Consider the following 21,547-nt stretch of genomic DNA (forward strand, 5'->3'; position numbering starts at 1 on the left):
CGAATCCATCACCGACAATTTATGCTTGCTTGTGAAACAAAAAAACGAGTTAAATTTAATTAATTTATTTATTTGAGTTTAACTGAAAGTTTGTTTTTTATTTATTTTAAGAAATGAAGTTTTTAAATTTGATTACTTACTTATTTTCGCTTTCCTATTTTTTTAACTTATCACTTTACTGTTTAGGAAATATTTGAGTTAAGTGAACGAAGTTAATTGACACACGAATTATTTGACTTAGAAAATTAAAATATTATTAAATTTATCTATTTAAAATATTTTTATTTTTTAAACAAAAATGTTTTTGATAAATTATGTTTTAGAATGTAACAAATAATGAATTTGGTTTCAAATTGGAGTAAGATAATATTACTCTATTTTAAAAAGAAAAAGAATTAAAAAGATATATATATATATATATATATATATATATATATATATATATATATATATATATATATATATATATAGCGACTAAATTGAATAAAAAAATATACATATATAGAGACTAAATTGAAATAAAAACAATGACATTCGACACTGTCACGTGACATTGCCTTGTCACGTACATGGTAATGAGAGTGTCACATGTCAAACCAAGGACCTGACATATGGCAACAAACAATTTTTACAAAAAATTAAAAAAATAAAAGATTAAAAAAACACACAAATTGACATGTGGCATGTTGCTAACGTTGTTAGTAAAGTTTTTCTTTAATGACGAGACATTTTTTTTTTCAAAAGTTAAGACGTAATTGATATTTGTTTCAAAATTTATGACATAATTGAAATTTTTCAAAAAGCAGAGACCACATTGAAACGTTCAAACTAAAGTGGGAACCAAACAAGTAATTAAGTCATACAATAAAAGGTTAAATATATTTTTAGTCCCCAAATTTTAATGTGAAATTGGAATTTGTCATTATCTAACACTTTGATATATTTTGATCCCCAAATTTTAAAAAATGAATGAAAATAATCATTTTAACCCCGTTACCTTAAAGTCTTTTTTATTGTCAAACGCATTTCTTTGCTGACATTGAAGTGAAAACCTTTCAACGATGTAAATAATTTAAATTCTAGATGAAACGTGTTTGACATGTCAAAAAATTTGACATAATTGAGTTAAAATGATTATATCTATTCATTTTAAAGGTTTGAAGATCAAAATGTATCAAAGTTTTGGACATGTACAAATTCTAAGTTCGCATCAAAATTCAGGGACTAAAAATGCATTTAACTCTAAAATAAATTATGCTGAAACTACTTAGATTCATACAATTTGGGATAGTTATGATTTATACAAGAACTACAGCATACTTCTATGTAGTTTTTGTATAAATTTTCTTTAATGATATTAAGCTAGATATATAAAAGAATCATAGTATATATCTTTGTACTTTAATTTTTTTTTAAAGATAATAGGCTACAATTAGATAGAGGAACTATGGCTTATTCTTATTTTTTGAATTCATACAAACTACATGTTTAAGGAAAACATAGTCTAGTTAATTAGAAATGATACACTATAGATTAAATCATATATTACTTTGACATGTAGACTCTTTGAAATCTTTAAGGCTTGTGTCTATCCGACGAAGTATACTCATTGTCCTAGCAAAATCTTACTAGACAAAATATACTCACTTATTTCTATTCAAGCACAAGTTTACCGAATAAGAAGAACATACATACAACAGTTATGCTCTCGGAAAAACCACATATTAAACAATACTTACATTTGCCTGACCATGATACTTGATTTGATATACAAATTGAATCTATTTGGCTAAACTACAAATTTTGCCTCTAACATGATTTGATATACACAAAGTTATGCTTTACAATTATAATAAACATTCGCTTAAGTTCACATTTTGATCTTGAGAGTTTGATGCGGATTTAGTTGGGATGCTGTCATATAATTATAATATAGAATATTATGAGTGTTGAAATTTTTTAGAGATTGTAAAAATATGAGAGATATAAGATATATGATAGATATAAGAGATATGTTACAAGAGGAACTTATTTATTTTATTCATATACTTTATTTCTCAATCTATCTATATAATAAATATATATATATATATATATATATATATATATATATATATATATATATAATAAAATGTAACAAAATATAAATTTAAATGACTTTACATAATTTTTTTCTGAAAATAAAGTCACAAAATTATTCATCCGATAATTCTCTCTTTTCAAATGCGAATTTAGGTAGGATGCGAACTTAAATGAGTATGAACTTAAACAAATATTTATTGTAATTATTTAATGCACAATCAAATTTGTTAAATGGTAAATGGATTGGATCCAATTTTTTTGTTTATTATAAAATATTTTTTATTTTGAGTTGGATCTAGTTTGAAGTCATGGTGAATTGACTCCCAAGTTTGATTTTTTTTCTTTTTACAACTCGACTTGTGTTTTTAATAAAAAAATTCTAATTTTATTTATAAAAATGTTTTTATTTTATATAATTATTTAATTTTTATATTTTAAAACTTTAACTTTTAATCTTCGTAAATTTTATCTAAATTTTAGTCGATATAATAATTTAAAATAAAATTAAAATAGTACCATTTTTAAAAAGATATAATTAAGATGAATATATTTAATTAAAAATATAAGAAAATATTTCTTCAAAGTTAGAAGCAATGTGAATGTCATCTTATTAAAAATATAGTAGAGATAAATATCTATTTTAAAATAAATAAAGTAAAAAACTCTTTTACTTTTAACAAGCTTTACCTTTCTAATGTCTACATTTAGAAATTGTTTGTTTTTTAATATATTATTATAATCTTTCAGTCTTTATTACTACTTTTGATGCTAGAGATATTAAAAGAGTTCACAAATAATATGAATAGGAGTTAAAAGATTAAAATTGTATTAAGAGACTATAAAGTGCATAGTTGTTAAATATAAGAAATAAAGTTTACATAACTATATAGATATTAAATGAGTAATTAAATTTTTTTGTCTTTTAAATTATCTCGAACTCTGCTTATACACTATTTGAGGTTTAGAAAGCATTGGTTATAAATTGATTTTAAAAAGCACTTTCAAAAATCAATATAAGCAAATAAATTAAAATTCAAACATATCTTCGTATTCTTTTTCAATTTTTAAATACCAATGTGATTATTTTTAGAGCAAAAATAATTTTCCAGAAATCACTATTTATTTTAAAAAGAATTATTAACAGCTTAAAAAAATATAAGTAATTGTTTTGTCAGTAAATAATTGTTTGAAAAAAATAAATTAAATATAGCCATAAGAATGATTAATAAACACACTTGTCATAGACATTAACAATAGAAAAAAATACAAAATATATTCAGGCAAAACAAAATATTACCTTAAAATTGATGTGATGTATGAAAGTACTAATGAACAATCATACATATGTTAGTTACTTTATGAGGAAGAAAATAATACATTTTTATGAAAACAAATTATAATAATTTTCACTTTCATTTTTAAATTAATAAATTTAGTTTCTAAAATTATGCCTTTTACCGTCGTAAAATTAAAAGAATTAGATGAAATTATTTTTTAAATTAGAAGATTATATTTATGAATTTAAAAATATAGAACAAAATCAATTTTGATAAAAAAAAAAATATTATGGAGAGTGAAAAAAAGTCATTCCATGTGTTATGGGGAAACAGAGAGAAGAATGTAATGAAAAAATATTAGGAGGAAAAATAGAAAGCTGAAAATATGATAAATTATTAGTAGTGGTTAATGAATTTTCCTTGCTGTTCAATTGTGCTTATTCCTTTTCTTTTTCTTTGCGTCTTCTTCTGTGTGTTTCTGAAGAAGTGGGGAAAAGAATATATACATCAAACCAATAATTTGTGATAAAGTGTTTTTCTTCTTCTTCTTCTGACAACTAATACAATAGTCGCAGAAATAGCATCTCTCATTATGGAAATCAAATTTTATAATTTTATACAATAATTCTGCATGCACTTCAAATTATTCTTACACGTCTCTCCTACAATCGTTTATTTCTCCTTTATTTTTATTTTATTTTTTTCAATATTTATGGATAATGAATCATCGAAGCAGTGAATAACAAATTTAGATTCTGTGCTAGAAATTTGGATTCTAGGTTATAGATATGTTGGAAATTTTAAATATATTCATTTTGATATTTTAAAATATTTTAAAAAATTAATATATAAAAAATAATGTATTTTGAAAATATATAAGATGAATAATTCCAAATATTCAACAAAAGACCTATATTCGTTCGTGAGTAATTACGATCAAATATTAAATATATAGAACTGAATTAATATATATTTTAAAAGTTATCAAATTAATAATTCGTTTAAAATTGTTTCACTTTTTGTTGAGAAGTCCCACATTTACTATACATGAGATCAATTCACAATATATAAGTGAGGTGCAAACTTCACTTTATAAACTGATTTTGTAGGGTTGAGTTAGGTTTAAAGTACACTTCTAACTTGGTATCAGAGTCAAATTATAAGTTTTTTTGGACACTCTGTTTCATCCGGTAGTTGGAATTACTTATATTATTTAAATTAATTAACACATTTTTTGTTATAACATAATTCTTTTTGAAAAAAAAAAAACATCCGGAACAAGATAATTTGCATACTAACGGAATGAAATGATTACATTAATTTGTTCCCTCTTACTCTTCATGAGAATTCGCAGAATATATAATAGCCAAAAAAAGTAGTTAATTTTGTTGAAAAGGGTCCATCATGCTATTTTTTTTTATTGAATCTTAAGCATCTCTTTTAACCTGAACCGGCCACCTGTGAGACATGAATCTAGGAGAAATTGATTCTACTGGAACAATTGACATGTCCATTCTCCAGACATAAAAATTCACATTTATATTCATTAATTACTATGATTGACTTGATGCTAATGCTTAGCATAATCTTAAAAGTTTGATTGGAAATGTATATTTTAATAGTAATAATACATATGATTTGTGGAATAAGGGTGAAACAAAGAATATAAATATGTTTTTGTGGATTTTGTCGAAGGTCTCGTATTGATATATTCAAAATAGGACATATGAGTATGGAATAGAAAAATGTTGTGTTTACATTGGATGAGAGCTTGCCATTCAATCGAAAACTATAACATGATTAAATTTGTGCTACACGTGCTCGAGAATATATTGACTATCTGAACTGATATGTATTTGGTCTAAGTATATTTGGACCTTACAATATCATATCAGTCGGAGCAACATTATAACGATCAGTAACAAAATGTGATTAAGTTAAGGTAATGACTAAAGTATATTAGAAAAGTATTAAGTATACTTAATCAAGATAAATAGTCATGCAGACCAGACTCATTTTATTATTGTAACATTTAATACTATTTGATGTATTTTGCTTACTTGAGCCTCAGAGTACAAAGAGTGTTTTTTGCACGCACATCCCATTCGATTTTGTAGAAAACAGGACTTGAGACATCTCGGCTTAAAAGTGCTAAAGTGAAGTTTGAAATACACTAGAAGAGAGATTGAAGATCTTTGTAGGATATATTTAACCTTACAAGAACATAACTTAAAAGGACATTTCATTTTCATTATTACATAGGATCAAATTTGAAAAACAACAAAGTTTTAAAAACTAGAGAAATTGAACAAACCAAGAAAGCAAAAGTTGAAACTGCATATAAATGTATGGAAATTTTATCTTACACCTATAATAATTTTGTTAAAGTCTATACCAGCAAAATTTATTATTTGTCAGGCATATTATTTCATTCACATAAATTTAGTCTCAAACTCAAATATATACTTAGTGTGAGAAAATGTTGAAAATTCTATATTTGATTAAATATAAAGATAAAATATAAGATATAAGTATATATATACTTCACTTTATAAAGAGATTTTATAAGATTAAATTTTATTTAACGGTACAAATACGTTTTCAGCATTCAATTTAAAGAAATACCGTAGAAGTGATGTCTTGATCACAATTTGACTTAGGTGATGACTACCTAGTACACTTGTTGAAGAAAATTATGGCAAGTGAGTACGTGTACGATCCATGATGATAGTTCTACGTGGGAACACAAAGCTTGGTTCCATTTCATTGTAGATAAAGTTTCTAGAGTTCCACAATTGAAAGAAAGTGGATTCCATGGTGAATAACTTACATATGCTACATGCATTTAACACGTAAACGATTTGAGGGAAAGTGTTGAGAGCGATTACTTTGTCTTTTATCCCTTAGATAAGATTTATCTTTTAGGTTAACTTTTATTCTCTTCATAACATTCAATGGTGTGTGTGTGTGTGTGTATATAGGTAATAATAAAGACTCCACACCATATTATCTTTTCTATATTTAGAAAAAATTATTCTCTCAAATAAAAAAGAATCGTAAATTTAGAGCATTTTTTCAGCAAAATAATACTTTGCAATATTTTTTCGAAACCAATTCTGCTTTTACATGATGTGTGCTTATAAGTCACGTTAACGTGGAGCTACGTGTTGTATGGAAAACGTTAATCTTTTTCTTGTCCAAACACCACGCAGTAAATTTTGAAAATGGAATAAGTTACCAAACCCAAAATCGATTATGACCTGAACGCGATTTTGGTGTCCAAAATCGATTATAATTGACAAACTGATAAATGTGTACGCGGATTTTTGTTACCTCCAATACTTGAACTTTTTCTTATATGGATGTAAACCTAATTTTGTTTATTTGTATATACTCTCTAAAATAGGAATGAGATGAAATATTTAAAATTTGTATGTATATTTTAATAAGTATAAGTAAATAAGAGAAGTTAATAATTGTTCACAATATTTTGCATGCAATTCACAACACTTTCTAGCCATAATAAATGTTGATCATCTCAAATTAAATATTAGTTATAATAATCAAGAATGTAAGGTCTTGTCATGCGTGGTTCCCTACAAAATTACGTGTTTCACTTCACCCTACTTGCAATGTGATTTGTAAGATTGTTTATGGGCCCCTTTTGCCCTTTCAACAATATATATATATATATATATATATATATATATATATATATATATATATATATATATATATATATATATATATATATATATTCAAAAATTAGAATTTCAACTTCTAAATTTTAACACTCAATATTTAATAAATATAGTATTGATATATAATCATCTTATTCATATATTTGCATGTATATTAATATACTGTGATGATATGAAAATTAACATGTCAATATTATATTAAATATTCAGAAGTAAAATAGTCTTGATCAAATTATAACATATTTATTAAATTGTTAAAAGAAGTGTGATACGATGAGTTAGTACGAACGGTCCTCAAAATAGGTCAAGTTAAATAAAAAAAATAATGACTTAAATTGAAGTAGGTCTCTGTTTATCTATTCTATTTAACATTTAGACTACAATCTTATGAATCAACTTACTTTTAAAAATAATAATTATAACTAAAAAAATAATAAAAAAAATATTATCAAAACCTATGTAAGTATCAAAGTTTATAATTCAAATCATTATATCTTTATATTGAAATTAATACTATTGACTTATTTTAAATATTAAGTATTTTATTTATTCTTTTAAATTTTAAATTATTTTAATAAAAAATGTCTTTTATATCGGTTTGAGTATCAAGCTAAACCAATATATATATATATATATATATATATATATATATATATATATATATATATATATATATATATATATATATATATATATATTTCATTTTAATGTATATTAAGTAGAGGTTTATTAGTGAAGAAATTTCCAACTAGATTTTGTTTGTCCGCTGAATTTACAATAGAAATCCTAAACTTGATAAGATTTCATTTTCATTGATATGATAAATCATGTGCATGTAATTGAGCACCTTGTGGAAAAGTTGAATTCTCATTCGCCAAAGATATAATAATGTATCGGGACAAATAGCACAAATTCTTGAGTCTGCTTCAGCCAATACGTTAAGGACACATAGTAGATTCTACGGTTTATCAGACACAAAAACTGATATATACAATACAACATCAAGCTTTTCAGAGCGATAAATAAATAAATGTGTAGCATTTTTCATCATTTCTCTCTACTCTAGCATGTTCCCTTGACAATTTTGAAGAACCCAAATTGCTTACTTAAACAGTGTGTTCTTTCCCAAAATAGATAAGCGTGTATGGAATCTCTCTTTATGCTTCTAAACCAAGCCAAGTTCATGGTTTTTATTTCCCTTCATAAACCCTTTTGGCGCCTATAAAATGCCTTCAAAATCTCACTTCTCATGTGCCCTTCTTCACAAAGTTTTTCCCTTTTCTTAGTTTCATTCCAATTCATGTCTAGGGTCATGGAACCACTTTCTGTGGGAAGAGTGATAGGAGAAGTGGTTGACATTTTCAGCCCAAGTGTGAGAATGAATGTGACATATTCCACCAAGGAAGTTGCTAATGGTCATGAGTTAATGCCTTCTACTGTTATGGCCAAACCACGCGTGGAGATTGGTGGTGATGACATGAGAACTGCTTATACCTTGGTAAAATCATCACTCATTCACCCCATCTATGTGTTTGATCATATGCCTCTATTAGTGGTAGTTAACTCAGGGTATTTATGTGTCAAATGGAACATTTAGATCATGACAGACCCAGATGCTCCAAGTCCTAGTGATCCATATCTAAGGGAACATCTTCACTGGTTTGTGTATTATCAAACTCAAACTCTCCATGTTTTTTTTTTCTTCTATATTCTTTGTACTATATGAATTCCATTATTAACTTGGTGACAATTTATCAGGATGGTTACAGATATCCCTGGCACCACAGATGTCTCTTTTGGTTAGTCACTGTCTTACCCCACACTGTGTTGATTCTTATTATTATTATCAGTATTTCTTAATCTAAGGGTAATGCTTATTATAAAAAGATGCGTGTAAAAAGGACATTTTTTGTTAACAAAAGGGAACTGTTAAACTGGTAACAGGAAAAGAGATTATGGGGTATGAGAGTCCAAAACCAGTAATAGGAATCCACAGATATGTGTTCATCTTGTTCAAGCAGAGAGGAAGACAAACAGTGAGAGCTCCTTCTTCAAGAGACCGTTTCAACACAAGGAGATTCTCGGAAGAGAATGGCCTTGGTCTACCAGTTGCTGCAGTTTACTTCAATGCTCAAAGAGAAACTGCTGCAAGGAGAAGGTGATGACTCCAGCTCCAGAAGAAGAAAAAGAAGAAGAAGCAAAAAAAAAAGAAAAGGGTTTCAGTTAATAAAGTTATTACTTGTTTCAATCTCAAGTATCTGAGATTTGTTTCTCTGGTTTTCTTAGGGTTTGGCATGGTTGAATAATAAGGTTAGGCTGTGTTTTTTATGAAATCTCTTCCTCTCTTGAGTTTTTCTTTTTCAATTTTCTTTTGGAGGTTGGTGGTGTTTAAAAGGTAGTAGATATTCTTGATGTACTTTGTACTTATAGCTTTTCTAGGTTATGAGAAGTTGGGGACCAAACTATAGTGTTATGTTTCTTTTAAGAATCTATGATTTGTTACAGGAAAGAACATAGCTTTACCAGAGCTGTTACTTACATTTTTTCATGCTCTATCAGTTCAATTTCTTCACCATTCAAACCAGTATTGCCATCACATGCATATCTATCATTTTTTTTGGTTATATATATATATATATATATATATATATATATATATATATATATATATATATATATATATATATGAATCAATGGTAGAACAAGTGTTTCACATACCATTTGGTGTGGATACGAACTCCTCAAAATAGTTCATTAACCAATAATCCATTACTGTTGTAGACATTGATGAAGTTAAAGTCAAGGATTAAAATTTAAGGAATGACTAACTTGACACCAAAGTACGAAGAAAAGAAAGTGAAGTCTAAAATACAAAAGGACAAAAAAATGGTGATATCAAGTTGAAGCTTTAAACTGGATGGATAATCTTTTATCCCTGTCGTTTTCATGTAGTATTAGTTTTTCTTTTAAAAAACCAAAAGATTTTTATGAGAAGTTAGTTACATTTTTCGACATTTGATTTGTTTTCATTAATAATATGTCGTGAGCACACTCTATAATTTATGTTCTTTGATCCATCATCACGACTTCTTGATGGAATTAATCTTTAACTAAAAAATATGTCACACTAAAAAGAATATTGTTGCCGAATGATGTATTTTGTCCAAATTAAATTTAGAATATTTTACACAAACCCATCAACAGAACTACTGCTTTACCTATTAACCGACCTATATATTAAAATATGGTTTTTGAAATATATAATTTATTTATTTTGAATGTTTGTATTATATAAAATGAAATAATATGTTCAAATGAAATTACTTCGGTACATCAATAGTTTCATTATCACTAATTTAAATTGAAAAAAATAAATATATTTAAACTATTTTTAATTTCAAAAATTACTGAAAGATAATATTTACACAATTATATGAAATCTTTACGCCAATGTAAAATTTATCAAAACTTTGTTTCAATTTATACAATCTATTCATGACTATAATCCTTTATTTAATGTGAGACCAACACATATTCAATGATATTGCATGAAATATCTAGCATGAAACTTAACACACATTTAATTATATTAACATATCATGATTTGAATTATTGATGAGTATAGCATTATTATGAATAACATATGTATCTAGAAAGGAGGCATGAATATAATTGCTGAATTATTTGGTGGCGACCCACGTTCGCACGCATTCTCTGAAAAGTGAGGAATGGTTATTATGCATATTCTATGCAAAACTATGGAAGAAGAAAGAAACAAAAGCTTCCAACACAGCAAACAAAATAATAATTGCCCTTATAAAGAGAGCCTGCGTGTCGCCTTCTCTATGGATCCGGATTTCAAACGTGGCAACATCTCATTAGTTGGATGTGACTTCCAACAACCTTAGACAAATTCAAATACTCTTTCAATCCCACTATGTTTCTTCTATATGCATCATTCACCTCCTCACTTACTTAGTGGGGCCATTAATGGTGATGTTAATAATAACATAGACAAATAACTATGAACAGAAACAAAAACAATGCAGGGACAAAATCTGTTGAACAAGTACTCTGCATAACATTAGTGTTGATAGGAAAAACATTCTCCAGTTCACAACAAGATCAATTACAAATCCAGCAACAAGCTGTTACATTACTCAAACTTGTTCTTGTAAACCTATGAAGATAAATTACAACAAAATATACTACACAGAAACAAATCTGAGACATGCCAAAACAGAAGGGTATTTTTCTTCTTTCTCTTCCTTTGAAAGAACACTTAGTTTCCTATGATAAAAATGAAATCCAACTAAACTGCAATAGCAACCAGCTCATACTAATTCTACTAAGAATATCATATCTTGGCACTAAAAAGGTGGTGGGATTCTGACATATACATACACTGGATTTTCACCATATGAGGCTGGTTAAGAAGATAAACTATAGACTCCTTTATTGATCTAAGATTGTATGAAGTATCCACAAAATAAGAATGGCCATGCACCAACCTATCATGTCTCAAGCATTTATTTCTGAATTGCATTGATGCTCCCTGCTGCAACTTCTTCTACCCCAAAACATGCCTGAACATGTTGTTTTATCAAGCCTTGGACCTTCCATTTTCTCCTGATCCATCGTCGACGATGCTTGTGACCGACGAACCGGTTCATCGGCTGCTTCGCGCGATTCAAATGTAGGGCAAGGACCATCATTGCAAGTGCAGAGAGGAATAGCTACAGAAGGAAATGGAGTACAAGTGACAGGGCAAAGCATCTCTGATGGAACTGAAGCTACGCGGTTCCTTCGAATCTCAGGGGTATGAGAAAGAGATGATGAGTGATCTAGGTCACGTGGGTGTAGCATGCATGGGGTACAGAGGCTGAGAGACACGTGCATTTTGTTTTCTTTTGCTTGGGAACCTGGTAACTTCACAAAGGAGACAATTCCATGTCTGCAAAGAGGGCAAGGGATAGAGCCAGGAGGAACACACGTTTCAGAAGAAACATTGCTCGTTGAGCAAAGATAAAGTGCACATCTTACACAAAGCTCATGTCCACATCCTGCATGTAAAACGCTTGAAATCAGGATTTGTTTGATTTGGATAGCTTTTAAAATTTGATTTTGAAGCTGTTTTGAAAATTTGTTCAAGTTTCTGAGTGGTGAAAGTTATTTGTCTGTGTTTTCAGGTTTTAAAAATGGTGAGTTTTGTATCCATCTTTTCTGAGTGTGCCTGTGCAGTTCATCAAATATCCTCTTGTAGAAAAGAAGACAAAAATAAAGAGATAGATTGAATGGAGTACCTTCAGCAGCCACAGAACATGACCTCTCAAGGCAGACAGCACAAACATCAACTTCACTGGAGGAGGAGGTTGCAGTTGATTGCAATCCACAGTCTCTGCAGTCATTCAAATCAGTCTTGCATTTGCATCGAGAATAAACAACAGAGACATGTTTCAGCATTTAACTCTAAGTTGGAATATCAGGAAAAGGACAACATTGGCAAAAACAAAAGTAATTTTCTCTTTCTCCTTCTCTTTCGAGGGTTGATAACTCCATCTTTTGGTAATTATCTCGCTGTCTTTAAGAATCATACAATAGCATAAATATCTTAAGGAAAGCCATTGTTGTTAGCATTTGTCTTAGCCTACACCTTTTTATATACAATAAATCCCTTCAATACCAAAGATGTGTGAGTTAGTTACTGAGACAAACATAAGTAAATATGTGTTTCGCTCGTCACATTCATGATTAGCCTCTATTGAGCATCATTTGATACAATATGATAAACATGATATCATAAGTACATTATAATGGAGACCACCAAAAGCAGTAATACATTCAATTTAGCAAGTACTGTGAGCAATCATATCATGAGAACATAGCAACTGTGTTTTTTCTGATAGAGGCCAACTAATATTACTATCAACCAGGGATGACTAACAAATTTGTACATGCAGATATTGTCCAAACTTGTGTCGAATCGAAGTTGACGGGGAATATCTAGATTGACCAAACAATGATCCGAGTATGGGTAATACTCAATTTTTCAAATTTTAGTAAAGTAATTTTGAAATATATGCAATCACAATTTTCTCATTATTTAGCATTGAAGAGAATAAAATGTGTTGTTTTAGCATTAAATTCTTAATAATATCGAACATTTCATTTAATTTGATTTTTATTTTTAGTAAAAAAACGTTATTTAATATATATCTAAACGGCTACCAACATGGATACAGGTATGCCCGTTGCCCGTTGAGGATGAAGATGAGACAAATTTCAAACTAATCAGGTATCGAGAATAGACATGTGATATTTGTCAATTGTTATAACATCATCGTGAAACCAATTCCATTAGTGGTAAAAAAAGTAATTTCCCATTTGCCTCTGATGTTTACTCTAAACTTAATTTACTCTAAAGTTTGGGAGCCTGTTTTAGAATCTATTTCTGAAGCAAAATACTTTGTTATTTTTATTGAAAATCGTACCCCTATGACAGACATACATTATGAAAAGTAAATTTGAAGTCGTTTCAAATTTGTGCTAATCTTTTTCCATCCTGTCTAAAATCAATGAATTAAGTTTAATGATAGTACTAAGTAAGTAAATCATGAATTCTCCAAAATAAAGGTTGACATTCTTATGCAATTGTGTTGTGATAACAAGTCTGTCATGAGCATAGTCAATAATCCAGTACAACATGAAAGGACCAAACACACTGAAATTGATAGACATTTCATCAAAGATAATCTATCATTCCTATTTATACAAGACTCAATGACCAAATTTATCAAGATTAAAGAATGTTGCTAATTTAGTTTGTAGCAATAAATTGCTCCTAAATTTATATTGCTTCTCAAAACAACCCTTGTCATTAATATTTCTCTCTCTTTAATAATCATTTACTAGTACAACCTTCTTTCTTTTAACTAGAGGTATCTTAGTATAAAAATACTAATACAAGGAAAGTTATGAATTGGATCTTATAAAAAGGGACAAACCTTAGTTCTAATTTGTAATTTATAAATAGGTATAGAGGGAGTATATTTTATTTCATTGGACTGACAACAACATCAATCAGCCAAGTCATTTATTGTTTGATCTCTTTAATAAAAAAATCTGAAGATCATAAGCCATTTCCCCGAAGTATTATTTTTCAATATCACACTCCACATGCACAAATAAAAACTAATAATGTATACTTATTTAAGAGGTAGACAAACAGTGAAAAGTATGAAATCTCAGTATCTCACATTTAGCATATCTGGGATTGTACAGAGTCCATCACAATGGAATGAATTTTTCTTTGTTAGGAAAAAAACTTATTATCATTTTCATTATCTAGATTGCAGATATATTGACTGCAAAATTACCTGGCAATGTTGAGCACACTCATGAGAGGCAAGGACAAATAATTTGAAGAAGGAAACGTCGATATTGTGGCTTGAGAAGTGGGTGCCAGCAATGGTTCTAGCCAATGACGTCCCCACATCCTAGCAACATCAAGTGGAAGCCATCTATAGAACAAAAATTTTAATTCATATGATTAAATCATTTATGTTACAGGCTTGCAAAATTTTGCACTGAATTTTCCATTTAAAGTAACCTACCCATTGCAATTCAAAGCCATTCGACTGGCACCTCTTGCAAGGAGGATCTGAAAGAATAAAAGCATCATGACATGTTCAAAGGAAAAGACCAAATAGAAAATCAAATCAAAGTTGAAGAAATTCTTGCCTGGCAGCATTTTAAATTGCCTCCACAAGCAGCATAATGCAATGGAGTGCTTCCAGCCCCTGTATCAATGCACATCAGTAAATTTCAAGGAAAGAAAACTACCATACATTTGTCAGAAAATTAAACCAAAGTAATTACCAATTAAATCCATTGAAGTTCCATAATGAAATGTTGCAGCTGACACATTAGCATCAAGATCAAGTAGCAGTTGTACACAATCAAAGTACCCATTTAATGCAGCCATATGAAGGGCAGTGATACCAGCATCAGCTGTTTTATTTACAAACCTCGACAGCACACTGCACTGGAACGAAGCAAATAAATAGCAAGATAACATACAAATATTGCAACTTTACAGGATAGTCATGCCTTAAAACATTCTTAACTTCAACAAAACTATAAGAAAACTAAAGTGAGTGTCATGAGGTTGAATTGGGTTAGGTTTTGAACCATTAAAAAACCAAACCAATTAAACAACAATGGGTTGAAAATATCACATGTCACCAATGGTGAAAATATCACAAGTGAAATTCACCGCACCGGTAAAATACTGTTCTAAAATTAAGATAATGAAAAGGAAAGGCACACCTTTGTTCATGTGTGTTTTTCACATTTGATCCATCACCTTCCACATCCATGCGAGCATGTAAAGATTCAAAAGGAGCACTTGGAACAAAATCTGCAACAACAAGTCTGATGCATCTTGCATGTCCATTGATGGCTGCAAAGTGTAGAGCTGTCCTCCCACTGAGATAATCTGCTTTCATAACCTGTAATCAAATTGGCTAAGTCTGGTTCTTCTTGAAAAGAAACTTTAAGAATGTAAACAGGAAAATACACTTGAAGACCAATAATTCCCTTCCCATCTAACACATAGTTTCAACTCTCAACAATCAACCCTATGTCTATGGCCTCCATATGATACAACAGTTCAAATATAACTAAAAGACAGAAAGAGGGAGAGAAAAAAGAACAGTGAAGAGATTGAATTTCACCCACATGAACACAGTAAATAAGTGAAGTACTCATACTCACATTACATCTGAAGAGCAGAAGAGTTTGTACAACTTCCCAATGACCATATCTACAAGCTTGCATCAATGCCGTCTGCAAATCAAGGAGAAAAGCAAACCAAATCTCATTTAGTGAACCATATGTGAATCAGTACACAATACACATGCATCAAAAAGAAAAGCAACAGACATCCAAATAAAATTGTGAAATTTTAGACATTATCATTCTAACAGCTATTGAATAGGGCACCAGATCACTGATCTGTGAATAATCACCAAACGCATGGAACAAAACCTTATTTCAATTTCAAACACAACATAACCTTCCAACACCCAAGTTAACCTAAATTCATAGCACCATTGCAATCAAACAGAGTAAATTCATCAAATCAAAACCAGCACCCACAAAACTTATATCCAAGCCCAAAATCAACCTTTCATGTTAAGCACACATTTAAAAATAAAACACCAAAACGGAAACCGTACCTGCCCACAATAATTTCTTGAATTCACATCAGCTCCATTTTCAAGCAACAATGCCACAATCTAACAGAAACCCAGATTACAAAATCAAAAGGCGAAGACACAGAAGCTTAGAAAATCAAAAAGGGGGTCGACGAAAACAGTAAAGACAGAAACTTCGAAAGATTAAAATGAGAAAAACGAAAAGGGGTGGTTGAAAAATTTAAATTGAAACCTCGTTATGGCCTTTAGAAGCTGCAAAATGAAGAGGCGAATTGAGACCCCCAAAAGTGGAGTACTTTGCAAGACCAGGGTTGCATTCCAGAAGCATCTTCGCCTCAACCAAATCGCCGTCCCTCGCCGCCGACACCAACCTCTCGCCGGACGCCGAGCACCCAAATGAATTCCCCATCTCTCTCTCTCTCCCTCTCTCTCTCTCTCTGTGAGATCAAATCTTCACAAAGGAAGCTCCGGGCAAAAAAAGAAACAAAATCCAACCAAAGGCAGCAGAATCTAAACGCAATGGGATTTGAATGTATGTGTGTATTAATGTTGTGAAGGAAAATTGGAAACTTTGCCTTTGGATTGGGTGGAGAAGCTGTGTGGTGACGTGGCAAACTTTTTCTCTCTTTCTCTCTCTCTGTTTATCTAATAACTGTATGAAACAGAGAAGGGTAAAAGAAAAAGAAAGGAAAAAGCAAAGGTTGAAGGTGGTAGCTAGGAATGTGCTTGAAGTCGGTGTTAATGGTGGTGTGGTGTTGTGTGGAGCGAAACAAAAGGGAAAGGAGTGTGACAGAAAATGAAGGCTCTTTCTCTCTCTCTCTCTCTCTCTCTCTCTTATTTGTGTTATTATGTTCTTTCCTTCTACGTGGGTTCTTGTTGCTTTGACTTTTTGTTTGTCCCTGTTTGTTCGATACATCGGTTAAAATCGTTGTTGGGATTCATAGGATTATAGTTTTTTCTTTTTCTTGGTGGCAGTGAATTTTGTATATTATATTCCATAAAAGTTTTGTATTTAAATATGTTCAGTTTTCAATATACGATTTGTTTATTTTATTATGTCAAATCTTTTTCTTCAAATTGAATGTTTGATAGAAGTGTATAATTTTGATTTAAGTCCTTAAAAAAATATTTATTTGTATTTTATTTATAATATATTGTCAATAACATCTAAAATAATTTTAGTTCTTTTAGTCTCTTAATTTATTTTCAATGATGACCACTCATAGGTTTCCTATTATATGATGATCTGGAAATAGTGAAAATATACAATGAACATTATAGACACAAAATCAATGGCAATGACGGTGGTGGAGTAGTAGAGGCAGTTACAGAGGTACAACGGTGATGAAAATGCAGTGACAGCAAAGGCACAACATCTGGTGAAGGTTTGTTGAAGTGTAGTGATTGTAATTACAGTTGGAGCAGGAAGTGAAGGAGGAGGAAGAGGAGGCAGCGGCCAACGTGGCAACATCAATGGCAGTCGAGGAGCACGAGGACAATGATTAAAGGAGGAAGAAGAAAAAAAAAAGCTAAAAAAGAGGAGGAAGAAGAAGAAAACATAATCACAAACTTTATCGACGCCAAAATATGTCAATACTTATCGACGACAATTTACGCATAGATTTTCTATCGTTGGTAATTTTCGATGTATTTATTATATATTGAAAAAATTTGTCGACAACCATTTTATCAATTAATTTTTACTCGTCATTAAACTCAAATTACCTTTCAATTCTTGTCATTACCAACTAATTTGAACCTTCAATAACTAGAGATTTTCTTATAATGAAAATCGTATATACATTATAACTAAAATCTATTAATTTTGCAAACATTAACGAAATAAAGTTGATAAAGTTAAAATTTATTTTTAATAAATTATAAAAGAAATAAATATTGAAATTAAAAAATATTTCAAAATACTTTTTTATTTCATTTATCTAAATTTTAATTAAATATATTCTTTGTACACAATAATAAAGATTATAATACACCACTTTAAAAAAATCATAAAAAAATAATAAACTAATAACAATTCAAAATTAGATAAAGATCTCTCATTTTTTTAACTTCAGCAAATATTATATTGATAACTAATAACATTAAATTATTATGTTATGTTTAAATTTCAGTTTTATGTTATTGTAGATTAATGATTGTATTTTCATAATAATAATATTTATTAATTTGAAAATTAATTATCAATATTATTATCTTAGTATATAATTTTCTAATAATTTAAATTGAATTAATATTTTTTAAAAATATAAGTAAAAGTAAATAGTGCAATATTTTGTAAAACCTATAAATTAAAGATATTATAGGAGAAGAGACCTTTTCTTTTTAATTCATTTTTTGTAATCCAAATTCGAAATATAAAGTCAAAAGTTATTTTTTGTTATATAATTTGTTCAAAAGCCATCATCAATAAAAGAAGTTAAATTAAATAATTAATCCCATTTTTCTAAAAAAAAGTCAAACGAATTAATCATCAACCAACTACTACTAATGTGTGGTTTCCGGCATCACTGTTGCTTTCATCAAATTATTTTTATATTACGTAAGCATCAAACAATATTTACATACATATTTCTAAACTACATTATCTAACAACTTTGTTATAAATAGAATATAATATTTTTTGCCAATTAACAATTAAGTTTAAAATATTCTTAAGAACATTAAAAAAAAATTAACTAAGATCTTAGCATCACATATAAATAAAGAATACGTACTCTTAATTCATACTTCAACTTCAAAAAACAAAACATTGCACTCATTTCGATCTTAGCCAAAACAAGTTTATATATGTTCAAGGATTTAAACCTAACCTCACTCATACTCAATTATGTTCACATCATTATTATCTGTGTCTTTTTTATTATGAACAAACAAATTCTTAGCTTGGAATTCAGGCAAAGCAACCAAAGGAAAAATCGGTGAAGTTGATTCCAATTGAATCTCCCTTCTCTGTCTTTTTCTAGTAGATGAAAAATAGGTGTTTGAGTACAAAATTATGAAATCACCTTATTCAATACAAAAAATATTAATTTTAGCAGAGTTTATTATCAGAAGTTATAATAACCTCCAATAATGGATACAGATAGTAGAGGATTTTCAAATCTCTTGTAAAATTCGGAGGTTTTATAAAAATCCTAACTAGGTTACAAAGGTTATTTTTCAGCACTTTCTCACACTAAAAACAAATCTATATCTCCAACTCTGAAGAAAAATTATACCTTTTGAAACATGATTTGGAAAGAAGCTTTCACCAAGATATATTGATGTGATTTGCTGTTTGAAGGAAAGGGAGAAGATGGATTAGAAGGTGTTTATTACGTTTGTTTGCACTGAATTACGAGTGAGTGAAAGCAATAATTTGTGAGATTCATCATTTTTTCGATCTCGCCTAATGAGAGCAGATTTAAGACAATTAATCGAGCAAAGACTATTTTACCTTATATCATGCTTTATAAACGAACACAACAATTAAGAAGATCCTGGTTATCAACAATGGAGTTGGAATCCATGCATGAAGTGTGGTTGTTGATGAGCTGTGTATGGAGGAGAAAATAAAGAAAGTTGGATCGATCCACTCAAGTGCGGAACCAATCCACTATGAGGGATCCGATCCATTCATTTTTGGAACCAATCCAACTATGGCCATATTAGAAGGGATCCGATCCCATATTAGAAGGGATCCGATCCCATATTAGTTGGAACCGATCCATGTGTGAAGTTGGAAGAAGGGATTCAATCCCATGTTACTTGGAACCAATCCCATTTATTACAATACACTATCAAAACAATGTATTATTTTATTATTTTTCTAAATTTATTTTTCAATTTTAGTAGTAAAGAAATAACAAAGTAGTTATAAGTCATACAAATATCAATTTATACTACTTATTAATAAAGGACAATATGGTAATTTACCTATTACATCTATTAAAATATTTTTTAATCTATCATATCAATCAAATCACTCACAAACTCTCACAAATCTTACTTCAAAATTCACCCACTATCACCTCTAAATCCCTTAAAAAAAAACACAATTCACTCTCAAATTTACTCAAACCCATCTTCTCCCCCTCCCACAAATCCATTTATCCAAGTGAACAAAGCCTAAGGGTGTGTTCCTTTGTAATGACGGATGTAGGGGAGAGTGTGAAAATGAATTTGTGTAGATTTGGGTGAATGAATTTTTGTGTTTTTTTTAGTGGATTTAGAGGGTAAAGTGAGTGGATTTGGAGATAATTTTTATGAAAATTAGTGAAAGATTTGATTGATGTGATAGATAAAATTAATTGTTAAAATAGATATATTTATTAAGTTACCATAATACCCTTATGTACAACGAGATGAATTTTTGAATTGATGTTCTTAAAATAATTTTTAAATTAGTTATTTTTACTCATAAAAAATAAATAAAACTTTTTGACTCGGCGAACAAACCACCAGCTTCGGCCCTCCAGCTTTACCAGTGGTGCAGACACAGCTCCGACGACTTCAACCAACTCCTCCACCTGAAAAAAACGAAACAGAATGTAAAAAATAAAAAAATAAAAACCATCGACATCGATGTCGTAACCGGTGTCATTCCTTTATAAACCAAGACACCGATTACGTAACTGGTGCCATCCTCCTCTCATAACACCACAACACCGCAGCACCGGTGCATAGAACCACCCAAACACATCGTCCAACCACACATTAGGCACCACCTCAACGCACGGCCACCCCTTCATGGCATTCCTCGACCACCACACCCCAAACCACCTCATCTTCTTCCCCCTCCATGCACTCAACAAAACTAAAGGGTAGTTTCGTAAATAGATGCAGTATACTTGCGTATCCTCGCACTTTTGAGAGGATGGAATAATCCATCCATCCCCCAAATCGCCTCTTGTTTATCCCTTCAATTCATCTAAACCGAACACACTCACCTACCAAAATCCGCTCTCCCAAATTTACTTAAACAGTACAACACTCTCAAACGAACACTGCATAAAAGACAGAAAACAAATAAGTATAAATAAATTCAAACAAGAATTAACTGTAAGTTTGTATTCACTATATCATGTATTTGTGTGCATTAAAAAAATCAATTTACGTGCATTAAAAAAACTACGGATGAAATTAATGGGGTTTCGAAACCCCAAGAAAAACACTAAAAATGATGACTTACATAGTAAAGGTTTGAAATCCCTAGAAAATAGCGGGAATTTGGAACCTCCTAGTAGTTTATGGGTTTTGAACCCCCTGG

The 21,547-nt window shown here is 29.7% G+C and overlaps 2 protein-coding genes and 1 long non-coding RNA gene across 3 annotated transcripts; 2 read left to right on the forward strand and 1 right to left on the reverse strand.

Annotated features, from left to right (window-relative positions):
• The first annotated feature begins 8,110 nt into the window (after nt 1-8,110).
• Nucleotides 8,111-9,598, forward strand: LOC114181280 (CEN-like protein 1). The gene is made up of 4 exons (XM_028067688.2): nt 8,111-8,558; nt 8,658-8,719; nt 8,819-8,859; nt 9,005-9,598. The coding sequence occupies exons 1-4, from the start codon at nt 8,310-8,312 to the stop codon at nt 9,220-9,222; spliced, it is 570 nt and encodes a 189-aa protein (XP_027923489.1). The 5' UTR covers nt 8,111-8,309; the 3' UTR covers nt 9,223-9,598.
• Nucleotides 9,599-11,121: 1,523 nt separating this feature from the next.
• On the reverse strand, nt 11,122-17,121 carry LOC114182063 (E3 ubiquitin-protein ligase XBAT33-like). The gene is made up of 10 exons (XM_028068812.2): nt 16,511-17,121; nt 16,300-16,359; nt 15,836-15,907; nt 15,389-15,570; nt 14,939-15,099; nt 14,801-14,859; nt 14,674-14,720; nt 14,437-14,580; nt 12,364-12,458; nt 11,122-12,123 (listed from the first exon to the last, which is right to left on the reverse strand). Exons 1-10 carry the CDS (start codon nt 16,685-16,687, stop codon nt 11,582-11,584), a joined length of 1,539 nt encoding a protein of 512 aa, XP_027924613.2. The 5' UTR covers nt 16,688-17,121; the 3' UTR covers nt 11,122-11,581.
• Nucleotides 12,434-14,546, forward strand: LOC146887284 (uncharacterized). Its single transcript, XR_014994647.1, has 4 exons — nt 12,434-12,574; nt 13,021-13,094; nt 13,303-13,355; nt 14,409-14,546. It is a non-coding gene; the product is annotated as an uncharacterized LOC146887284 (long non-coding RNA).
• Nucleotides 17,122-21,547: the final 4,426 nt, after the last annotated feature.

Source organism: Vigna unguiculata, chromosome 4, assembly GCF_037176805.1.
Source record: "Vigna unguiculata cultivar grain cowpea cultivar isolate G323 ecotype 2 chromosome 4, ASM3717680v1, whole genome shotgun sequence".
Taxonomy (NCBI): Eukaryota; Viridiplantae; Streptophyta; class Magnoliopsida; order Fabales; family Fabaceae; genus Vigna; species Vigna unguiculata.